The 20,663-nt window shown below is 37.7% G+C and overlaps 1 protein-coding gene across 1 annotated transcript in view; it reads right to left on the bottom strand.

Moving 5' to 3' along the window:
• The window catches only part of LOC121949189 (Golgi reassembly-stacking protein 2-like), a 34,677-nt gene extending 14,799 nt beyond the window's left edge, over window positions 1-19,878 (bottom strand). Inside the window, exons 1-9 of the mRNA XM_042494808.2 lie at window positions 19,629-19,878; window positions 18,013-18,093; window positions 17,717-17,920; window positions 17,240-17,326; window positions 17,025-17,155; window positions 16,032-16,164; window positions 15,818-15,950; window positions 15,579-15,662; window positions 15,363-15,458 (exon numbers count right to left, since the gene is read on the bottom strand). Coding sequence (XP_042350742.1) covers window positions 15,363-15,458; window positions 15,579-15,662; window positions 15,818-15,950; window positions 16,032-16,164; window positions 17,025-17,155; window positions 17,240-17,326; window positions 17,717-17,920; window positions 18,013-18,093; window positions 19,629-19,691 — 1,012 coding nt within the window. The 5' untranslated portion in view covers window positions 19,692-19,878. The remainder of the gene's footprint in view (window positions 1-15,362; window positions 15,459-15,578; window positions 15,663-15,817; window positions 15,951-16,031; window positions 16,165-17,024; window positions 17,156-17,239; window positions 17,327-17,716; window positions 17,921-18,012; window positions 18,094-19,628) is intronic.
• Between the last annotated feature and the right edge of the window lie 785 nt (window positions 19,879-20,663).

Genomic DNA, 20,663 nt, shown 5'->3' with positions numbered 1-20,663 from the left:
TTGGCATGTCGAAAAAATGACAAAAAAAGCAAGGCTATAGTATGGCAAAAATGTCAAAAAATGACATTTCCCAAAAACAGTTGTAAACTGCTAAAAACTACTTAAAATAGCCTGCCAAGACATGCCATAGCAAAGATTGTTGCTAAAACAACCCAAAACATACAAATTTGGCATGTCGAAAAAATGACAAAAAAAGCAAAAATGGCAAAAATGTCAAAAAATGACATTTCCCAAAAACAGCTGTAAACTGCTAAAAACTACTTAAAATAGCCTGCCAAGACATGCCATAGCAAAGATTGTTGCAAAAACAACCCAAAACATACTAATTTGGCATGTCGAAAAAATGACAAAAAAAGCAAGGCTATAGTATGGCAAAAATGGCAAAAAATGACATTTTCCAAATACAGCTGAAAAGTGCTAAAAGCTACTTAAAATAGCCTGCCAAGACACACCATAGCAAAGATGGTTGCAAAAAAAACCCAAAACACCCCAATTTGGCATGTCGAAAAAATGACCAAAGAAGCAAGGCTATAGTATGGCAAAAATGTCAAAAAATGACATTTCCCAAAAACAGTTGAAAACTGCTAAAAACTGCACGAAATTGCCTGCTGAGACAAGCCATGGTATAAAATGTTGCAAAAGGGGTAGAAAACACCCCAATTTGGCATGTTGAAGAAATGACCAAAAAAGCAAGGCTATAGTATGGCAAAATGTCAAAAAATGACATTTCCGAAAAACAACTGAAAAGTGCTAAAAGCTACTTCAAATAGCCTGCCAAGACATACCATAGCAAAGATTGTTGCAAAAACAACCCAAAACACACTAATGTGGCATGTTGAAAAAATGATCAAAAAAGCAAGGCTATAGTATGGCAAAAATGTCAAAAAATGACATTTCCCAAAAACAGCTGTAAACTGCTAAAAACTACTTAAAATAGCCTGCCAAGACATGCCATAGCAAAGATTGTTGCAAAAACAACCCAAAACACCCTAATGTGGCATGTCGAAAAAATGATCAAAAAAGCAAGGCTATAGTATGGCAAAAATGTCAAAAAATGACATTTCCCAAAAACAGCTGTAAACTGCTAAAAACTACTTAAAATAGCCTGCCAAGACATGCCATAGCAAAGATTGTTGCAAAAACAACCCAAAACATACTAATTTGGCATGTCGAAAAAATGACAACAAAAGCAAGGCTATAGTATGGCAAAAATGTCAAAAAATGACATTTCCCAAAAACAGCTGTAAACTGCTAAAAACTACTTAAAATAGCCTGCCAAGACATGCCATAGCAAAGATGGTTGCAAAAAAACCCCAAAACACCCCAATTTGGCATGTCGAAAAAATGACCAAAGAAGCAAGGCTATAGTATGGCAAAAATGTCAAAAAATGACATTTCCCAAAAACAATTGAAAAGTGCTAAAAACTGCACGAAATTGCCTGCTGAGACAAGCCATGGTATAAAATGTTGCAAAAGGGGTAGAAAACACCCCAATTTGGCATGTTGAAGAAATGACCAAAAAAGCAAGGCTATAGTATGGCAAAATGTCAAAAAATGACATTTCCTAAAAACAACTGAAAAGTGCTAAAAGCTACTTCAAATAGCCTGCCAAGACATACCATAGCAAAAACTGTTGCAAAAACAACCCAAAACACACTAATGTGGCATGTCGAAAAAATGATCAAAAAAGCAAGGCTATAGTATGGCAAAAATGTCAAAAAATGACATTTCCCAAAAACAGCTGTAAACTGCTAAAAACTACATAAAATAGCCTACAGAGACACACCATGCCATAAAATGTTGCAAAAATGGTAGAGAAAAACCCAATTTGGCATGTCGAAAAAATGACCAAAGAAGCAAGGCTATAGTATGGCAAAAATGTCAAAAAATGACATTTGCCAAAAACAGTTGAAAACTGCTAAAAACTGCACGAAATTGCCTGCTGAGACAAGCCATGGTATAAAATGTTGCAAAAGGGGTAGAAAACACCCCAATTTGGCATGTTGAAGAAATGACCAAAAAAGCAAGGCTATAGTATGGCAAAATGTCAAAAAATGACATTTCCTAAAAACAACTGAAAAGTGCTAAAAGCTACTTCAAATAGCCTGCCAAGACATACCATAGCAAAGATTGTTGCAAAAACAACCCAAAACACACTAATGTGGCATGTCGAAAAAATGATCAAAAAAGCAAGGCTATAGTATGGCAAAAATGTCAAAAAATGACATTTCCCAAAAACAGCTGTAAGCTGCTAAAAACTACTTAAAATAGCCTGCCAAGACATGCCATAGCAAAGATTGTTGCAAAAACAACCCAAAACATACAAATTTGGCATGTCGAAAAAATGACAAAAAAAGCAAGGCTATAGTATGGCAAAAATGTCAAAAAATGACATTTCCCAAAAACAGCTGAAAAGTGCTAAAAGCTACTTAAAACAGCCTGCCAAGACATGCCATAGCAAAGATGGTTGCAAAAAACCCCCAAAACACCCCAATTTGGCGTGTCGAAAAAATGACCAAAGAAGCAAGGCTATAGTATGGCAAAAATGTCAAAAAATGACATTTCCCAAAAACAGTTGAAAACTGCTAAAAACTGCACGAAATTGCCTGCTGAGACAAGCCATGGTATAAAATGTTGCAAAAGGGGTAGAAAACACCCCAATTTGGCATGTTGAAGAAATGACCAAAAAAGCAAGGCTATAGTATGGCAAAATGTCAAAAAATGACATTTCCTAAAAACAACTGAAAAGTGCTAAAAGCTACTTCAAATAGCCTGCCAAGACATACCATAGCAAAGATTGTTGCAAAAACAACCCAAAACACACTAATGTGGCATGTCGAAAAAATGATCAAAAAAGCAAGGCTATAGTATGGCAAAAATGTCAAAAAATGACATTTCCCAAAAACAGCTGTAAGCTGCTAAAAACTACTTAAAATAGCCTGCCAAGACATGCCATAGCAAAGATTGTTGCAAAAACAACCCAAAACATACAAATTTGGCATGTCGAAAAATGATCAAAAAAGCAAGGCTATAGTATGGCAAAAATGTCAAAAAATGACATTTCCCAAAAACAGCTGTAAACTGCTAAAAACTACTTAAAATAGCCTGCCAAGACATGCCATAGCAAAGATGGTTGCAAAAAAAACCCAAAACACCCCAATTTGGCATGTCGAAAAAATGACCAAAAAAGCAAGGCTATAGTATGGCAAAAATGTCAAAAAATGACATTTCCCAAAAACAGTTGAAAACTGCTAAAAACTGCACGAAATTGCCTGCTGAGACAAGCCATGGTATAAAATGTTGCAAAAGGGGTAGAAAACACCCCAATTTGGCATGTTGAAGAAATGACCAAAAAAGCAAGGCTATAGTATGGCAAAATGTCAAAAAATGATATTTCCTAAAAACAACTGAAAAGTGCAAAAGCTACTTAAAATAGCCTGCCAAGACATACCATAGCAAAGATTGTTGCAAAAACAACCCAAAACATACTAATGTGGCATGTCGAAAAAATGATCAAAAAAGCAAGGCTATAGTATGGCAAAATGTCAAAAAATGACATTTCCTAAAAACAACTGAAAAGTGCTAAAAGCTACTTCAAATAGCCTGCCAAGACATACCATAGCAAAGATTGTTGCAAAAACAACCCAAAACACACTAATGTGGCATGTCGAAAAAATGACAAAAAAAGCAAGGCTATAGTATGGCAAAAATGGCAAAAAATGACATTTTCCAAATACAGCTGAAAAGTGCTAAAAGCTACTTAAAATAGCCTGCCAAGACACGCCATAGCAAAGATGGTTGCAAAAAAACCCCAAAACACCCCAATTTGGCATGTCGAAAAAATGACCAAAGAAGCAAGGCTATAGTATGGCAAAAATGTCAAAAAATGACATTTCCCAAAACAGTTGAAAACTGCTAAAAACTGCACGAAATTGCCTGCTGAGACAAGCCATGGTATAAAATGTTGCAAAAGGAGAAGAAAACACCCCAATTTGGCATGTTGAAGAAATGACCAAAAAAGCAAGGCTATAGTATGGCAAAATGTCAAAAAATGACATTTCCCAAAAACAGCTGTAAACTGCTAAAAACTACATAAAATAGCCTACAGAGACACACCATGCCATAAAATGTTGCAAAAATGGTAGAGAAAAACCCAATTTGGCATGTCGAAAAAATGACCAAATAAGCAAGGCTATAGTATGGCAAAAATGTCAAAAAATGACATTTCCCAAAAACAATTGAAAAGTGCTAAAAGCTACTTCAAATAGCCTGCCAAGACATACCATAGCAAAGATTGTTGCAAAAACAACCCAAAACACACTAATGTGGCATGTTGAAAAAATGACAAAAAAAGCAAGGCTATAGTATGGCAAAAATGTCAAAAAATGACATTTTCCAAATACAGCTGAAAAGTGCTAAAAGCTACTTAAAATAGCCTGTCAAGACACGCCATAGCAAAGATGGTTGCAAAAAACCCCCAAAACACCCCAATTTGGCATGTCGAAAAAATGACCAAAGAAGCAAGGCTATAGTATGGCAAAATGTCAAAAAATGACATTTCCTAAAAACAGCTGTAAACTGCTAAAAACTACATAAAATAGCCTACAGAGACACACCATGCCATAAAATGTTGCAAAAATGGTAGAGGAAAACCCAATTTGGCATGTCGAAAAAATGACCAAAGAAGCAAGGCTATAGTATGGCAAAATTGTCAAAAAATGATCATTTCCAAATACAGCTGAAAAGTGCTAAAAACTACATTAAACAGCCTGCTGCGACATGCCGTAGCAAAGATTGTTGCAAAAACAACCCAAAACATACTAATTTGGCATGTCAAACAAATTACCAAAAAAGCAAGGCTATAGTATGGCAAAAATGTCAAAAAAATGACATTTCCCAAAAACAGCTGTAAACTGCTAAAAACTACTTAAAATAGCCTGCCAAGACATGCCATAGCAAAGATTGTTGCAAAACAACCCAAAACATACTAATTTGGCATGTCGAAAAAATGACAAAAAAAAGCAAGGCTATAGTATGGCAAAAATGGCAAAAAATGACATTTTCCAAAAACAGCTGTAAACTGCTAAAAACTACTTAAAATAGCCTGCCAAGACATGCCATAGCAAAGATGGTTGCAAACAAACCCCCAAAACACCCCAATTTGGCATGTCGAAAAAATGACCAAAGAAGCAAGGCTATAGTATGGCAAAAATGTCAAAAAATGACATTTCCCAAAAACAGTTGAAAACTGCTAAAAACTGCACGAAATTGCCTGCTGAGACAAGCCATGGTATAAAATGTTGCAAAAGGGGTAGAAAACACCCCAATCTGGCATGTTGAAGAAATGACCAAAAAAGCAAGGCTATAGTATGGCAAAATGTCAAAAAATGACATTTCCTAAAAACAACTGAAAAGTGCTAAAAGCTACTTCAAATAGCCTGCCAAGACATGCCATAGCAAAGATTGATGCAAAAACAACCCAAAACACACTAATGTGGCATGTCGAAAAAATGATCAAAAAAGCAAGGCTATAGTATGGCAAAAATGTCAAAAAATGACATTTCCCAAAAACAGCTGTAAGCTGCTAAAAACTACTTAAAATAGCCTGCCAAGACATGCCATAGCAAAGATTGTTGCAAAAACAACCCAAAACATACAAATTTGGCATGTCGAAAAAATGACAAAAAAAGCAAGGCTATAGTATGGCAAAAATGTCAAAAAATGACATTTCCCAAAAACAGCTGTAAACTGCTAAAAACTACTTAAAATAGCCTGCCAAGACATGCCATAGCAAAGATGGTTGCAAAAAAAACCCCAAAACACCCCAATTTGGCATGTCAAAAAAATTACCAAAGAAGCAAGGCTATAGTATGGCAAAAATGTCAAAAAATGACATTTCCCAAAACAGTTGAAAACTGCTAAAAACTGCACGAAATTGCCTGCTGAGACAAGCCATGGTATAAAATGTTGCAAAAGGGTAGAAAACACCCCAATTTGGCATGTTGAAGAAATGACCAAAAAGCAAGGCTATAGTATGGCAAAATGTCAAAAAATGATATTTCCTAAAAACAACTGAAAAGTGCAAAAGCTACTTAAAATAGCCTGCCAAGACATACCATAGCAAAGATTGTTGCAAAAACAACCCAAAACACACTAATGTGGCATGTCCAAAAAATGATCAAAAAAGCAAGGCTATAGTATGGCAAAAATGTCAAAAAATGACATTTCCCAAAAACAGCTGTAAACTGCTAAAAACTACTTAAAATAGCCTGCCAAGACATGCCATAGCAAAGATTGTTGCAAAAACAACCCAAAACATACTAATTTGGCATGTCGAAAAAATGACAAAAAAAGCAAGGCTATAGTATGGCAAAAATGGCAAAAAATGACATTTTCCAAATACAGCTGAAAAGTGCTAAAAGCTACTTAAAATAGCCTGCCAAGACACGCCATAGCAAAGATGGTTGCAAAAAAACCCAAAACATACTAATTTGGCATGTCGAAAAAATGACCAAAGAAGCAAGGCTATAGTATGGCAAAAATGTCAAAAAATGACATTTCCCAAAACAGTTGAAAACTGCTAAAAACTGCACGAAATTGCCTGCTGAGACAAGCCATGGTATAAAATGTTGCAAAAGGGGTAGAAAACACCCCAATTTGGCATGTTGAAGAAATGACCAAAAAAGCAAGGCTATAGTATGGCAAAATGTCAAAAAATGACATTTCCCAAAAACAGCTGTAAACTGCTAAAAACTACATAAAATAGCCTACAGAGACACACCATGCCATAAAATGTTGCAAAAATGGTAGAGAAAAACCCAATTTGGCATGTCGAAAAAATGACCAAAGAAGCAAGGCTATAGTATGGCAAAAATGTCAAAAAATGACATTTCCCAAAAACAGTTGAAAACTGCTAAAAACTGCACGAAATTGCCTGCTGAGACAAGCCATGGTATAAAATGTTGCAAAAGGGGTAGAAAACACCCCAATTTGGCATGTTGAAGAAATGACCAAAAAAGCAAGGCTATAGTATGGCAAAATGTCAAAAAATGACATTTCCTAAAAACAACTGAAAAGTGCTAAAAGCTACTTCAAATAGCCTGCCAAGACATACCATAGCAAAGATTGTTGCAAAAACAACCCAAAACACACTAATGTGGCATGTCGAAAAAATGATCAAAAAAGCAAGGCTATAGTATGGCAAAAATGTCAAAAAATGACATTTCCCAAAAACAGCTGTAAGCTGCTAAAAACTACTTAAAATAGCCTGCCAAGACATGCCATAGCAAAGATTGTTGCAAAAACAACCCAAAACATACAAATTTGGCATGTCGAAAAAATGACAAAAAAAGCAAGGCTATAGTATGGCAAAAATGTCAAAAAATGACATTTCCCAAAAACAGCTGTAAACTGCTAAAAACTACTTAAAATAGCCTGCCAAGACATGCCATAGCAAAGATGGTTGCAAAAAAAACCCCAAAACACCCCAATTTGGCATGTCAAAAAAATTACCAAAGAAGCAAGGCTATAGTATGGCAAAAATGTCAAAAAATGACATTTCCCCAAAACAGTTGAAAACTGCTAAAAACTGCACGAAATTGCCTGCTGAGACAAGCCATGGTATAAAATGTTGCAAAAGGGGTAGAAAACACCCCAATTTGGCATGTTGAAGAAATGACCAAAAAAGCAAGGCTATAGTATGGCAAAATGTCAAAAAATGACATTTCCTAAAAACAACTGAAAAGTGCTAAAAGCTACTTCAAATAGCCTGCCAAGACATACCATAGCAAAGATTGTTGCAAAAACAACCCAAAACACACTAATGTGGCATGTCGAAAAAATTATCAAAAAAGCAAGGCTATAGTATGGCAAAAATGTCAAAAAATGACATTTCCCAAAAACAGCTGTAAGCTGCTAAAAACTACTTAAAATAGCCTGCCAAGACATGCCATAGCAAAGATTGTTGCAAAAACAACCCAAAACATACTAATTTGGCATGTCGAAAAAATGACAAAAAAAGCAAGGCTATAGTATGGCAAAAATGGCAAAAAATGACATTTTCCAAATACAGCTGAAAAGTGCTAAAAGCTACTTAAAATAGCCTGCCAAGACACGCCATAGCAAAGATGGTTGCAAAAAAACCCAAAACATACTAATTTGGCATGTCGAAAAAATGACCAAAGAAGCAAGGCTATAGTATGGCAAAAATGTCAAAAAATGACATTTCCCAAAACAGTTGAAAACTGCTAAAAACTGCACGAAATTGCCTGCTGAGACAAGCCATGGTATAAAATGTTGCAAAAGGGGTAGAAAACACCCCAATTTGGCATGTTGAAGAAATGACCAAAAAAGCAAGGCTATAGTATGGCAAAAATGTCAAAAAATGACATTTCCCAAAAACAGCTGTAAACTGCTAAAAACTACATAAAATAGCCTACAGAGACACACCATGCCATAAAATGTTGCAAAAATGGTAGAGAAAAACCCAATTTGGCATGTCGAAAAAATGACCAAAGAAGCAAGGCTATAGTATGGCAAAAATGTCAAAAAATGACATTTCCTAAAAACAACTGAAAAGTGCTAAAAGCTACTTCAAATAGCCTGCCAAGACATACCATAGCAAAGATTGTTGCAAAAACAACCCAAAACACACTAATGTGGCATGTTGAAAAAATGACAAAAAAAGCAAGGCTATAGTATGGCAAAAATGGCAAAAAATGACATTTTCCAAATACAGCTGAAAAGTGCTAAAAGCTACTTAAAATAGCCTGCCAAGACACGCCATAGCAAAGATGGTTGCAAAAAACCCCCAAAACACCCCAATTTGGCATGTCGAAAAAATGACCAAAGAAGCAAGGCTATAGTATGGCAAAATGTCAAAAAATGACATTTCCTAAAAACAACTGAAAAGTGCTAAAAACTACATAAAATAGCCCACAGAGACACACCATGCCATAAAATGTTGCAAAAATGGTAGAGGAAAACCCAATTTGGCATGTCGAAAAAATGACCAAAGAAGCAAGGCTATAGTATGGCAAAATGTCAAAAAATGACATTTCCTAAAAACAACTGAAAAGTGCTAAAAACTACATAAAATAGCCTACAGAGACACACCATGCCATAAAATGTTGCAAAAATGGTAGAGGAAAACCCAATTTGGCATGTCGAAAAAATGACCAAAGAAGCAAGGCTATAGTATGGCAAAATTGTCAAAAAATGATCATTTCCAAATACAGCTGAAAAGTGCTAAAAACTACATTAAACAGCCTGCTGCGACATGCCATAGCAAAGATCGTTGCAAAAACAACCCAAAACACCCTAATTTGGCATGTCAAACAAATGACCAAAAAAGCAAGGCTATAGTATGGCAAAAATGTCAAAAAATGACATTTCCCAAAAACAGCTGTAAACTGCTAAAAACTACTTAAAATAGCCTGCCAAGACATGCCATAGCAAAGATTGTTGCAAAAACAACCCAAAACATACTAATTTGGCATGTCGAAAAAATGACAAAAAAAGCAAGGCTATAGTATGGCAAAAATGGCAAAAAATGACATTTTCCAAATACAGCTGAAAAGTGCTAAAAGCTACTTAAAATAGCCTGCCAAGACACGCCATAGCAAAGATGGTTGCAAAAAAACCCCAAAACACCCCAATTTGGCATGTCAAAAAAATGACCAAAGAAGCAAGGCTATAGTATGGCAAAATGTCAAAAAATGACATTTCCTAAAAACAACTGAAAAGTGCTAAAAGCTACTTAAAATAGCCTGCCAAGACACGCCATAGCAAAGATGGTTGCAAAAAACCCCCAAAACACCCCAATTTGGCATGTCGAAAAAATGACCAAAGAAGCAAGGCTATAGTATGGCAAAAATGTCAAAAAATGACATTTCCCAAAAACAGTTGAAAACTGCTAAAAACTGCACGAAATTGCCTGCTGAGACAAGCCATGGTATAAAATGTTGCAAAAGGGGTAGAAAACACCCCAATTTGGCATGTTGAAGAAATGACCAAAAAAGCAAGGCTATAGTATGGCAAAAATGTCAAAAAATGACATTTCCCAAAAACAGCTGAAAAGTGCTAAAAGCTACTTCAAATAGCCTGCCAAGACATACCATAGCAAAGATTGTTGCAAAAACAACCCAAAACACACTAATGTGGCACGTCGAAAAAATGATCAAAAAAGCAAGGCTATAGTATGGCAAAAATGTCAAAAAATGACATTTCCCAAAAACAGCTGTAAACTGCTAAAAACTACATTAAACAGCCTGCTGTGACATGCCATAGCAAAGATTGTTGCAAAAACAACCCAAAACACCCTAATGTGGCATGTCGAAAAAATGACAAAAAAAAGCAAGGCTACAGTATGGCAAAAATGGCAAAAAATGACATTTTCCAAATACAGCTGAAAAGTGCTAAAAGCTACTTAAAATAGCCTGCCAAGACACGCCATAGCAAAGATGGTTGCAAAAAAACCCCAAAACACCCCAATTTGGCATGTCGAAAAAATGACCAAAGAAGCAAGGCTATAGTATGGCAAAAATGTCAAAAAATGACATTTCCCAAAAACAGCTGTAAACTGCTAAAAACTACATAAAATAGCCTACAGAGACACACCATGCCATAAAATGTTGCAAAAATGGTAGAGAAAAACCCAATTTGGCATGTCGAAAAAATGACCAAAGAAGCAAGGCTATAGTATGGCAAAAATGTCAAAAAATGACATTTCCCAAAAACAGCTGTAAACTGCTAAAAACTACTTAAAATAGCCTGCCAAGACATGCCATAGCAAAGATTGTTGCAAAAAAAACCCAAAACACGCTAATACGGCATGTCAAACAAATTACCAAAAAAGCAAGGCTATAGTATGGCAAAAATGTCCAAAAATGACATTTTCCAAAAACACTTGAAAACTGATAAAAATTACACAAAATAACCTGCTGAGACAAGCCATGGTATAAAATTTTGCAAAAGCAGAACCAAAACACCTCAATTTGGCATGTCGAAAAAATAAACAAAAAAGTAGGGCAAAAATTTCAAAATATGGCATTTCCCATAAACAACTGAAAACAGTTGAAAACTGCATAAAAGAGCGTGTCGTGGTGTGCCGTAGCATAGAATGTTGCAGAATGCAAAAATGTCCAAAAACCCTCTAATATGGCATGTCGAAAAATGACCAAAAAAGCAATACTATATTCAAAATATGACATTTCAAAAAAAGAGTTGAAAACCATGTAAAATAGCCTGTCGATACACAACATAGCATAGAATGTCGCATAAACTGCCAAAAAACACCCTAATATGGCATGTCGAAAAAACGACTGTAAATGCCATACTCTAGTATGACATCTATACGTCACACTGCCCACAGAAGACATTCTGCATCCTGAAGGACCCATCTCACTGTGATTGTCACCTGTTTGACCCCCTCCGCTGGTGAAAGGCTTACAGAGGAATCAAAGCGTGCACAAACATGCTTCTGTTTCAAAGCTGTCACGAACCTGAACACTGCACAAAAACACAGCACATCTTGAGAAGCACTTTATATACTCCATGTGCAATACTATATATATGAAGGTACTCTGTATGCACGTATGTGAGAATGATTGGGTGTATGTTTTTGCATGTTGGTATTTTTTAAAACAATTTATTGTTTTTTACTATTTATTTTATACACTTTTTTGTGCGCCGCTCAGCAGAGTAAAAGACTGCTGTTGTATTAATCTCTACAATGACAATAAAAATCTTCTGATCATAATTCTGATGATTGAGTTGTTTTTGATGACATACAAGAATATAACGATTTGGAGTCATTTTTGATTACATACTATACTATGACGTTTTTAGGTCATTTTTGATTACATACTATACTATGACGTTTTTAGGTCATTTTTGAGGAAATACTATACTATGACGTTTTTGAACCATTTTGTGTCATTTTTAGTCTTTCTTATGGGAAAACACATACTATAGTATGAAAAATGTGAACGTATGACATATCCCAAAAACAGCAGACAACCACATAGTATAGCATATCAAGACATGTCACAGTATAGAATGTCTAATAAACATCTAAAACACCCTAATATGGCATGTTGGAAAAATGACCAAAAACTTCATAGTATAGTATAGTATAAATTATGATGCATCCAAAAAACAGCTGAAAAGTATATAAAAATAGCATGTGAAGACCCTAGACTGTAAATAAAGAAGGACGACATGCCCCCACTTATTCCTGCTATGCTGAAGTGAGGTTAAAATGGATGTGCACAGTAGCAATTTCTGTGTCATAGTATAGTATGTCGAAAAGTGACAAAATATGGCATACCCAAAAACCAGATGAAAACCACATAGTATAGCACGCTGGTTTTCATAGTGGGGGATACAAGCCCCTGGGGGGCTGCCAGGGGGCCTTGGAAACTTTGAGGGGAAAAAAGGACGATGCCCTCATCCTGCTTGACGCCACCTTCTACTGCCACTATTATGAGTCATGCCTCCACTATTAATATATGCATGGGACTCTTATCAGCACCTGTAATATCTGCATTTAACATCATATGCTGTGGCATCAGTGGCTGAGTGGATAAAGCAGGTGCCCCATGAATGTAGGCAGTGTCCTTGCCGCAGCGGCCTTGGGTTCAACTCCCACTTGAGGCCCTTTGCTGCATGTCGCCTGCTAAAAACAATGGAATGATATTCAAAAGACATGTAATCATCAAATCATAAAACAAGGATGGTTGCTGTACCTCTTCCTTTTCTACCTGACCTGGAGGAGAATGAAAAGTTGTAATTTGGTGGTGCTCCATCCGTGCAGAGCCATGTCTCAGTTAAAAACATACAGTCAAGATTATTATCTAAAATCAAGTCATTTATAATAAAAGATTTGTTTAAAAGCGATCTCACATTTAAAAGTGCCATATTCACGGTCAGTGGTGAGATTTTCTTGTGTTTAGCAGGTGGTTTGTGTGTGTATACAGGTATGAGATTATTAAAATTCACTCCATTTGATCTTTTTGTGTTTTGTCTGGTGGTGATTATGACAGGGATTATTGAACAGTTTCTGGATGCTGGTTTACTGCAGGGGGAACTGGTGGTGCTATGGAGGGTAGTGGAGCGTGTACCATGTTCTCATGAGGTTGGTAGTCAATCACATGATGCTGTGGATGATGACGATGATGATGAGCCAAGGTGGTCTGTAGCATGCTGATTGTGTGTATGGTGTAAGATGGTGAAGTTTATGTTAAGCAGCGACGCACCCCGAAGATTTAGATGGAGGTCATCACGTGCAAAAGATTCCCTTTGTTCCCATGAAAGATTCAAATTGTCAATGAAAGGGCGACCTCTAGCTCACCTGCAAGAGTGTGTGCCCCATATGCTGAGGCCTTTGCAGTGGCCCGGGTTTGATTCCAGCCTGGTGCCCTTTGCTGTGTGTCATTCAAGCTCTCTCTCCCACATTTCTGTCAATCTACAACCGTACTATAAAATAATGGGAAAATCCCCTGAAAAATAATTGTAAAAAAAAAAAAATATCAATAAAAAAGCCTGTGCTCCGATGATGATTGTAGTGAGCCGTGAGACCTGGCCGGGTAGAGATCCCGCCGGACAGAGGTGATGACTGAGTTCTGGACATAGGGCGTACCAATGACCCGGCCGTAGGAGGATTTGTCCATGTGGTGCACAAGAGAGCACGAGTCATGTGGTGGGCAGAGGTGGGCACAGGCTACAAAAGCAGGAGCATGCTGCTAGATGAGCTGAACACATTTTACACTCGCTTTGACCTTCTCAGTAAGGTCTCAGCCATGAAGTCTAAGCCGCCTTCAGAGGACGGGCCACCCTCAGTGACAACAGCAGATGTGGGAAAACTCCTGCTGAGAGTGAACATAAACAAGTCTGCCAGCCCAGATAATATTCCTGGAGGTGTACTAAAAACTTGTGCCGATCAGCTTGTTAATGTTATAATTGACATTTTTAACATCTCGCTTTCACAAGAGACCGTTCCCTCCTGCTTCAAGACAGCCATCGTTGTTCCTGTGCCTAAAAAGTGATGAAGTGCTTTGAGAAACTGTTCCTCCAGCACATCAAAGACAACATCCCTGCCAGCCTGGACCCTCACCAGTATGCTTGCAGAACCAACAGATCCACAGAGAACGCCCTATCTACATCATATCTTCAATCAGTCTTCACTCACCTGGAAAATAAGAGCATCTTCATAAGCGTACTGTTTGTTGACTTCAGCTCAGCATTCAACACAATGTCTCCCATGAAGCTGATTGGAAAACTTAAACCTCTTGGCTTCAGTACAGTACTCTGCAACCAGATACTGGACTTCCGCAAATGCAGACCCCAGAGAGTTTGAACTGGCAGTCACATCTCCTATACATTGGTGCTCAACAACGGAGCCCCCCAGGGCTGTGTGCTCAGCCCCCTCCAGTTCACACTGTACACCCATTACTGCACTCCCAGACATCAGGAGAAGTCTATTGTGAAGTACACGGACGACACCACCATCATCGGCTGTATTACAAACAACAATGAAAGTTCGTACCGGAAGGAAATCAACAATCTTGCAGAGCGGTGCACAGAGAACAACCTACTGCTCAACATCAGTAAAACCAAGGATCTGACTGTTGATTTTAAGAAAGAAGGAGGCTAAGACACACACTCCTGTCTACATCAGTGAAGCTGAGGTGGAGCAGGTGAAAAGCTATAGGTTCCTTGGAAATACCATCACTGAGAACCTATTATCATCACACATCACCACCCAAGTTAAAAAAACAAAGAAAAGGATCTACTTCCTACGGAAACTTAGGAACGCTGAACTCCAGAGCAAGATCCTGGTGAACTTCTGCAGAGGAGCAATAGAAAGCATACTGACTGGAAACATCCCAAACTGGCATGGTTCGTGCACGACCCAGGACGGGAGGGCTCTACAGCGGGTGATTAAAAGGATATTGAAAGACAGCAGCCACCCCAGCCACAGTCTGTTCACCCTGCTGCCATCTAGGGAAAAGATACGGAAGTATCTGCTGCCGGTCTATCAGACTAAGGAGCAGCTTTGTTCTCCAGGCTGTGAGAACCCTGAACTCCTCCTTCGACTCCACAGGATAAGGCAGGATCAAATTTTTTAAAAAAACAAAATTTAAATTTTGTTTTTTGCTGTTGATTGATTGATCTGTCCTATCTGAGAGAGGCAAAAATGCTAAAACAATAATCTTAAAAAAATCTTTAAAAAAAAGTTCATCCTAAATTTTCTTCTTTCATGGGATTTGCAAACATAAAAAAATATACAGAATAACTCCAGACCCATCAGGATAAGCTCAGGATAAGTTACACTAAGTGCACGGAAGTGAACAAAACAATACCTGCATGTTGCGATCCACCAGCCGCAGGTGGCAAGGTGATATTTAGATTTGGTAAATGAGGAAAGGGTGGAAGACCTCCAGGTAAGGGCATTAAACCTGTGAGACAAATAGACAATGCTAGGTTAACAGGCATTGTCATGCAAGTTTGGCCTCAGGGCAGCTTACTGTGGTGCCTCACCCGAGAAGCTACAACCTCTCAAAATAATTTCTACTGACCTGGCAGTGTGGCTGCAGGACTCACAGACAGGGGAGTGCCTTGTGAGGAGGGGACGTGGCTGGACAGCGGGACGTTAGGAGCACCTGGAACATTTTTTCACAAAACTGTTGTCTGTTTGCACTGTTTATTCATTATAGTTCTTCAAGTAACATCTCGTTGAATTTTCTAAAACATTTTACTTTATCTGCAATAGCTAGGCCAACAGTATATTTGGAACAGTCAGAGGTTAACTATGTACCTGTCTGTAGATCGCTGACAACAGCAGTCAGGTTAGAGCTCACTGACAAACTGGCGACTGACTGCTCCAATCCAGTCGAAGCAGAGGAAGACACAACAAGTGGAACAGTTGGGATGACAGCAGAGAGATGGACCTGGTAACCAAAATTACGTAACCTCAGGACATATTCACAAGATCTGGAAACAATTATTTTTTTCTTTATATGATGAGCTACCTCTGTGAAGCCATCTTTAGGAAGACTGGCTGGTTCACTGGGAGTCTGTGCGGGCAAACTGATTTTCCTGCCCTCTCCAAATGGCTGAGTAGGTATCCTGTGCAGGTAGCCATAACCAATCCCACATCCGAGACTGAGGAGAGAAATATTTAAGAGTTCACCCTCCACTCTGGGAGATCCAAATTGCAAGACACGTCCCAAAAAAATAATCTGGTAAAATAGTTTTGACAGCATTCAACTATTTAACAACCTGTCCAGTCAGTGACTGCTTTCCAAAAAAACATGTGATGTTGAGTCCAGTTATCATTAGACAGGACAATCAGTTTCATTTTAAGCTTCTATTATCTATTTACTATTTATATTTAACGGAAATTAGACATTTCTATTAACTTCATGCTGACTAAAAACTAAATGCTTACTTAACTGCTTAATGCTAAAAATGTATGAAAATGTTAATTTTCTTTAAAAATCTCCTGTTAGAATCTTAATTACATAGCACATTAAAAACAGTTCTAAATATCATTTGTAAAAATATTCAATCAACAACTGAAAAAAAAATAATTAAAACTATCAAACTGAAACCAAAGATAAATTATGGCCTTAAGCAGAAAGAAATCTGCATACACACAGACCCCAAAAAAACCCAACACTTACAATGACTTACAATACCAGTTTATTCTCATTGTAAAAAGTATCCTAATAAATACCTGACAATTTTATCAGGTAAACTCAAGAAACATTTATTGTTAAAATTATGCTATTGGGAATTATTTTGAGTCATTATTTCACAGTGCTGTGTGTGCTTTAGCCACATGAGCCTTTTGGAGGGAGTGCGCAGTGTGTTGTTGAAGGTACATTTTGCAGGATTTTCCAAATAAATAATACAGACTCATATGCAGTAAGTGCAAACATTTTTCTGAATGATATAAAACAATATTATACCAATATCAATGGTTTTCAACTGGCAACAGAGATACAGCTCAGTCCTCCTACCTGCCCTCTCCACCCCAGCTGCAGTTTGGAGTGATGACCACCTCGCGGCAGTTGTCTGTATCTGTGTTGTATACATAAAGCTTCAAGTCCTTCCCCTCATGGGTTTCAACCACAGAGAACAGATCTTCGCCCTGTTGAAAGAACAGAGTTACCAAGAGATGTACATGTGTTGCAAACTTAAAGTCAGTGTTACTACTGATCTGCAGAGCAAGTACCTCACACATGATGGCGTCAGCTCCTATGATGTAGTCAGTATGGGCCCTCAAACCAGCCATGGCTGCAGGGGAGTTTGGCTCCACTTCCTGGACTCCGACATCATGAATTAACATATTAGGAATTTGCACTTATATATATATATATATATGCATTTAAACAAAGTTTTGTGTTGTAATTTCGTTATATTCCAAATTCTAAATATTGACAAAAAGATTTTCATTTTTATTGTAAATGCATATTGGTTCCAAATATCGGTTATCGGTCTCATTAAATACTGATAATCAATATCGGCCCTGAAAAATCAATATCGACCGACCTTATACTGACCCTATAAGAATGTTAATGCCAACTCTGTGATGCTCAGTATACAGTATTTATCAACCTAGTTAAAATATTGTACTTCTAAGCTTGTGAATGGTTAAACGGGATGTGTGAGCAGCTTTTAGGATATGTCCTCATCAGCCCGGCACACTCACCAAAACATGCCAAACATTTTCATTGGCTCCCTCAAAGCTGCAGAAGCGAATGCTGACTCCCAGCAGCCCCTGCCCGCCCCACATGTTGCTTGGTGTGACGGTTGTCTCCCTCACTGCCAGCGTCTTGCTGCTGTATAACATTATCTTAATGGGCCTCTCCACGTTCACCTTCAGCAACTCTTTTAGAGTGTCATTGTCCTTGTTCTGCCAGAGATCAGAACAGTCACATCATCTGTCATAAAGCAGTCATCTGTTGTTGATAAAGCAGGTTATTATTACCATTATAGTAAACTTACCAGTCGAGTGTCACTAATGGAAATGATGAAATCAAAGAAAGGCTCTAGTCCTGCACAGTGACCAGGGGAATTCTCTTGCACCTGTAAAATCACAAAGGTAGGACAATATAGCCACACAGACAGGAAGAAACACAATAATGTGTTCTTTATTGTAGGTTACATTTTATGAACAAAAATCAGCAATGCTTGACACTGTTGGACATTGTGCTGCGTTAGAGTACAATATTATTATCATAATGAAGAAATGCCAACATCTGCTTGATGTTTACACTGACTGGACCGGTGCTACAGTATCTGCTCCTATAATATCTAATCAGCCAACTCATTACAATGTGGGTTTACACAGTATGAATAGGAGAGTCTCTGAATACATTGACCCTGGGAGTCATTAGCATACAGCCGCTGAAGACCACTGAGGCTCCACTGGGCACAGCCTGACCAAAGCTGGGCACTCAATGATTGGAAAAACATCAGACATCAGTCTAACAAATCTTTAATTGTGCAGCCACATGCAGATGCTAGGTTCAGCATTTGGTGTATACAAAATTAAACCAATCCTCAACAGTGAAGTTAAAGAAAATATTGGTTGTTTGGGATGTTTGCCAATTTCATTGATTGTGCTAATATTTCTGCAGACTACACAGTGTTCTGTAAAATGTCAGTCAAAGCTGCAGCCTCAATTTTTAATAATTTCTCAGTGATACATTTTTATCATTCTTTATTTGCATCTGTGACTGAGGGGGCTGTTAAAAATTGCAAGGGGGCAATTGGGCAATTCTTTTCACTAAATAAAATGAATTAATTAAACCATATAATAGCCTCAGAAGACTTTAATAACAATGTAACACAGTATACCTGAAGTATCCATGGAGCACCTGTGTGTGAACACCACAAAGACCCAGCAGAGCTTCTACTCTTTTATCTTCTTACTTATTTTCCATTCCTGCCAGTATATCCTCCTAAATTTTTTTGTATTAGTACTTTTACTGAAAAACAGGATGTTAAGTCTTCCTCCACCACTGAAAAAGAGTTAACATTAAAGAGAAAGTTCATAACCTTATGGTTTTAAAAGCAAGAACTTTTCTAAAAGAATGCACACACACTTATCCCCGCTGGTTATACACAGCAGATAGTAACCACACCGGTTTTTCTTGCAACAAGGTAGTAGTAAACAGGATATTATCTGTTTGTTTTAAGACTGCCCATGCTAATACTAATTCAGCATGTCAAGGCATATGAATCCATGCAGATTAAAAACAACCTGACAGATCAGCTAATACATGAAATGATAAGCATGACAGGCTCACAGGTAAATGACATGATACTTAAACAAGTGTGAGGTGTAACACCACCTGAATTACAAACACATTCATTCACATATCTTCACTACTCGATGACAGCTCGTTGGTACAGGCGATCAGCGGTTACCGAAACCTCTAAAATATCCACGTCTAATAACATCCCTTAATTATCAATTATATAATATTTGGCTGCAGAACAAGCTAAATGATCGGCGATCAGAGCCTCCTCCTCTGTGTCTCTGCAGCTAACAGCAGGTCTCTCTGCCTCCACTGTCAATAATCTGCGTTTCTGCGGGTCCTGAAAGCTGATCTTACTCTGAGGACGTGGTAGCCTTCAGTCCCCCCGCCGGGTATTTCGACGCTTGGAGACCCTCCCATGTTTCCCTGGATGTTTGTATCAGGGTGGGCTCGCTGTGTGAGTTAGCAGGTGGCTCTCCGCAAAATCATGTCCGTGACAGAGCCGTGTTTCCTGCGGTTCCTGGTTCCTAGCACTTCCGCTGTACTGCTGCAGCCCTCTGTGGCTGCTGTTAGATGACAACATCACTCTCTGCTGCACAGATTTAAATGAAGTTCATAATCATCCAGCTGTATATATTAGACTAGGGCTGGAGGACAGAGCTGTTTCTGAGTCTTCTGCAAAGCTGCTATTTGAACTGCCTTAGGGGCCCACACCCTCAGGATCCCCATGTGTCTGAGGATCACTGGATGTTTTCATGCAACTGCTTTTGCAAAAGGGAAATCCTACAGATAATTTAATAAAGGATAGTCCTGCTTGTGGGTTGTATAGAAGTCCTTTTTTATATATCTTAATCCTTTAAGAATGTGGCAAATTGGCTTAATTTCTTTTAAAAACATAAGAACATAATGAGCAACTTCAGAAAAAATGACCCACAAATTAGGAAAAAAAATAATAAAAAAAGTGCAAAAAAACACTAATTGAAAATTAGCAAACAAACACACAAATAAAAACAAACAAACAAACGACAAAAATAACAGGAACATGACCTGGAAAATCTGCTTACAAATTATAATTATTCTGCAAAAAAAGATATATAATTATGATTATTTAAAAATTATTTCCAAAATCTACTTATTTTTTGTAATTTGTAGGACATTTCTTGCCAAGTTGCTCATTGCCCATGTTTTTGAAAGAAATCAAACAATTTTGCATAGGCTTCAATGATTTAAATACTTTTGAAAGGCATGTGAGAGCTGCACAAGAAAAGCGATGTTGATTCAGGTTTCAAAATGTTAATTATTTTATGTAAGGGACTTAACTTATCAGAGGAAAGGAGTGGCTGGGCTGTGACTTTATTTTGACACTCTGGGAGCTACAAATAGTTTTCACTG

Source organism: Plectropomus leopardus, chromosome 10 (genome assembly GCF_026936395.1).
Source record: "Plectropomus leopardus strain MGB_pleo_1.0 chromosome 10, ASM2693639v1, whole genome shotgun sequence".
NCBI lineage: Eukaryota > Metazoa > Chordata > Actinopteri > Perciformes > Serranidae > Plectropomus > Plectropomus leopardus.
The sequence above is the reverse complement of the archived record's forward strand: the minus strand, read 5'-3'. Positions and strand labels throughout refer to the sequence as shown.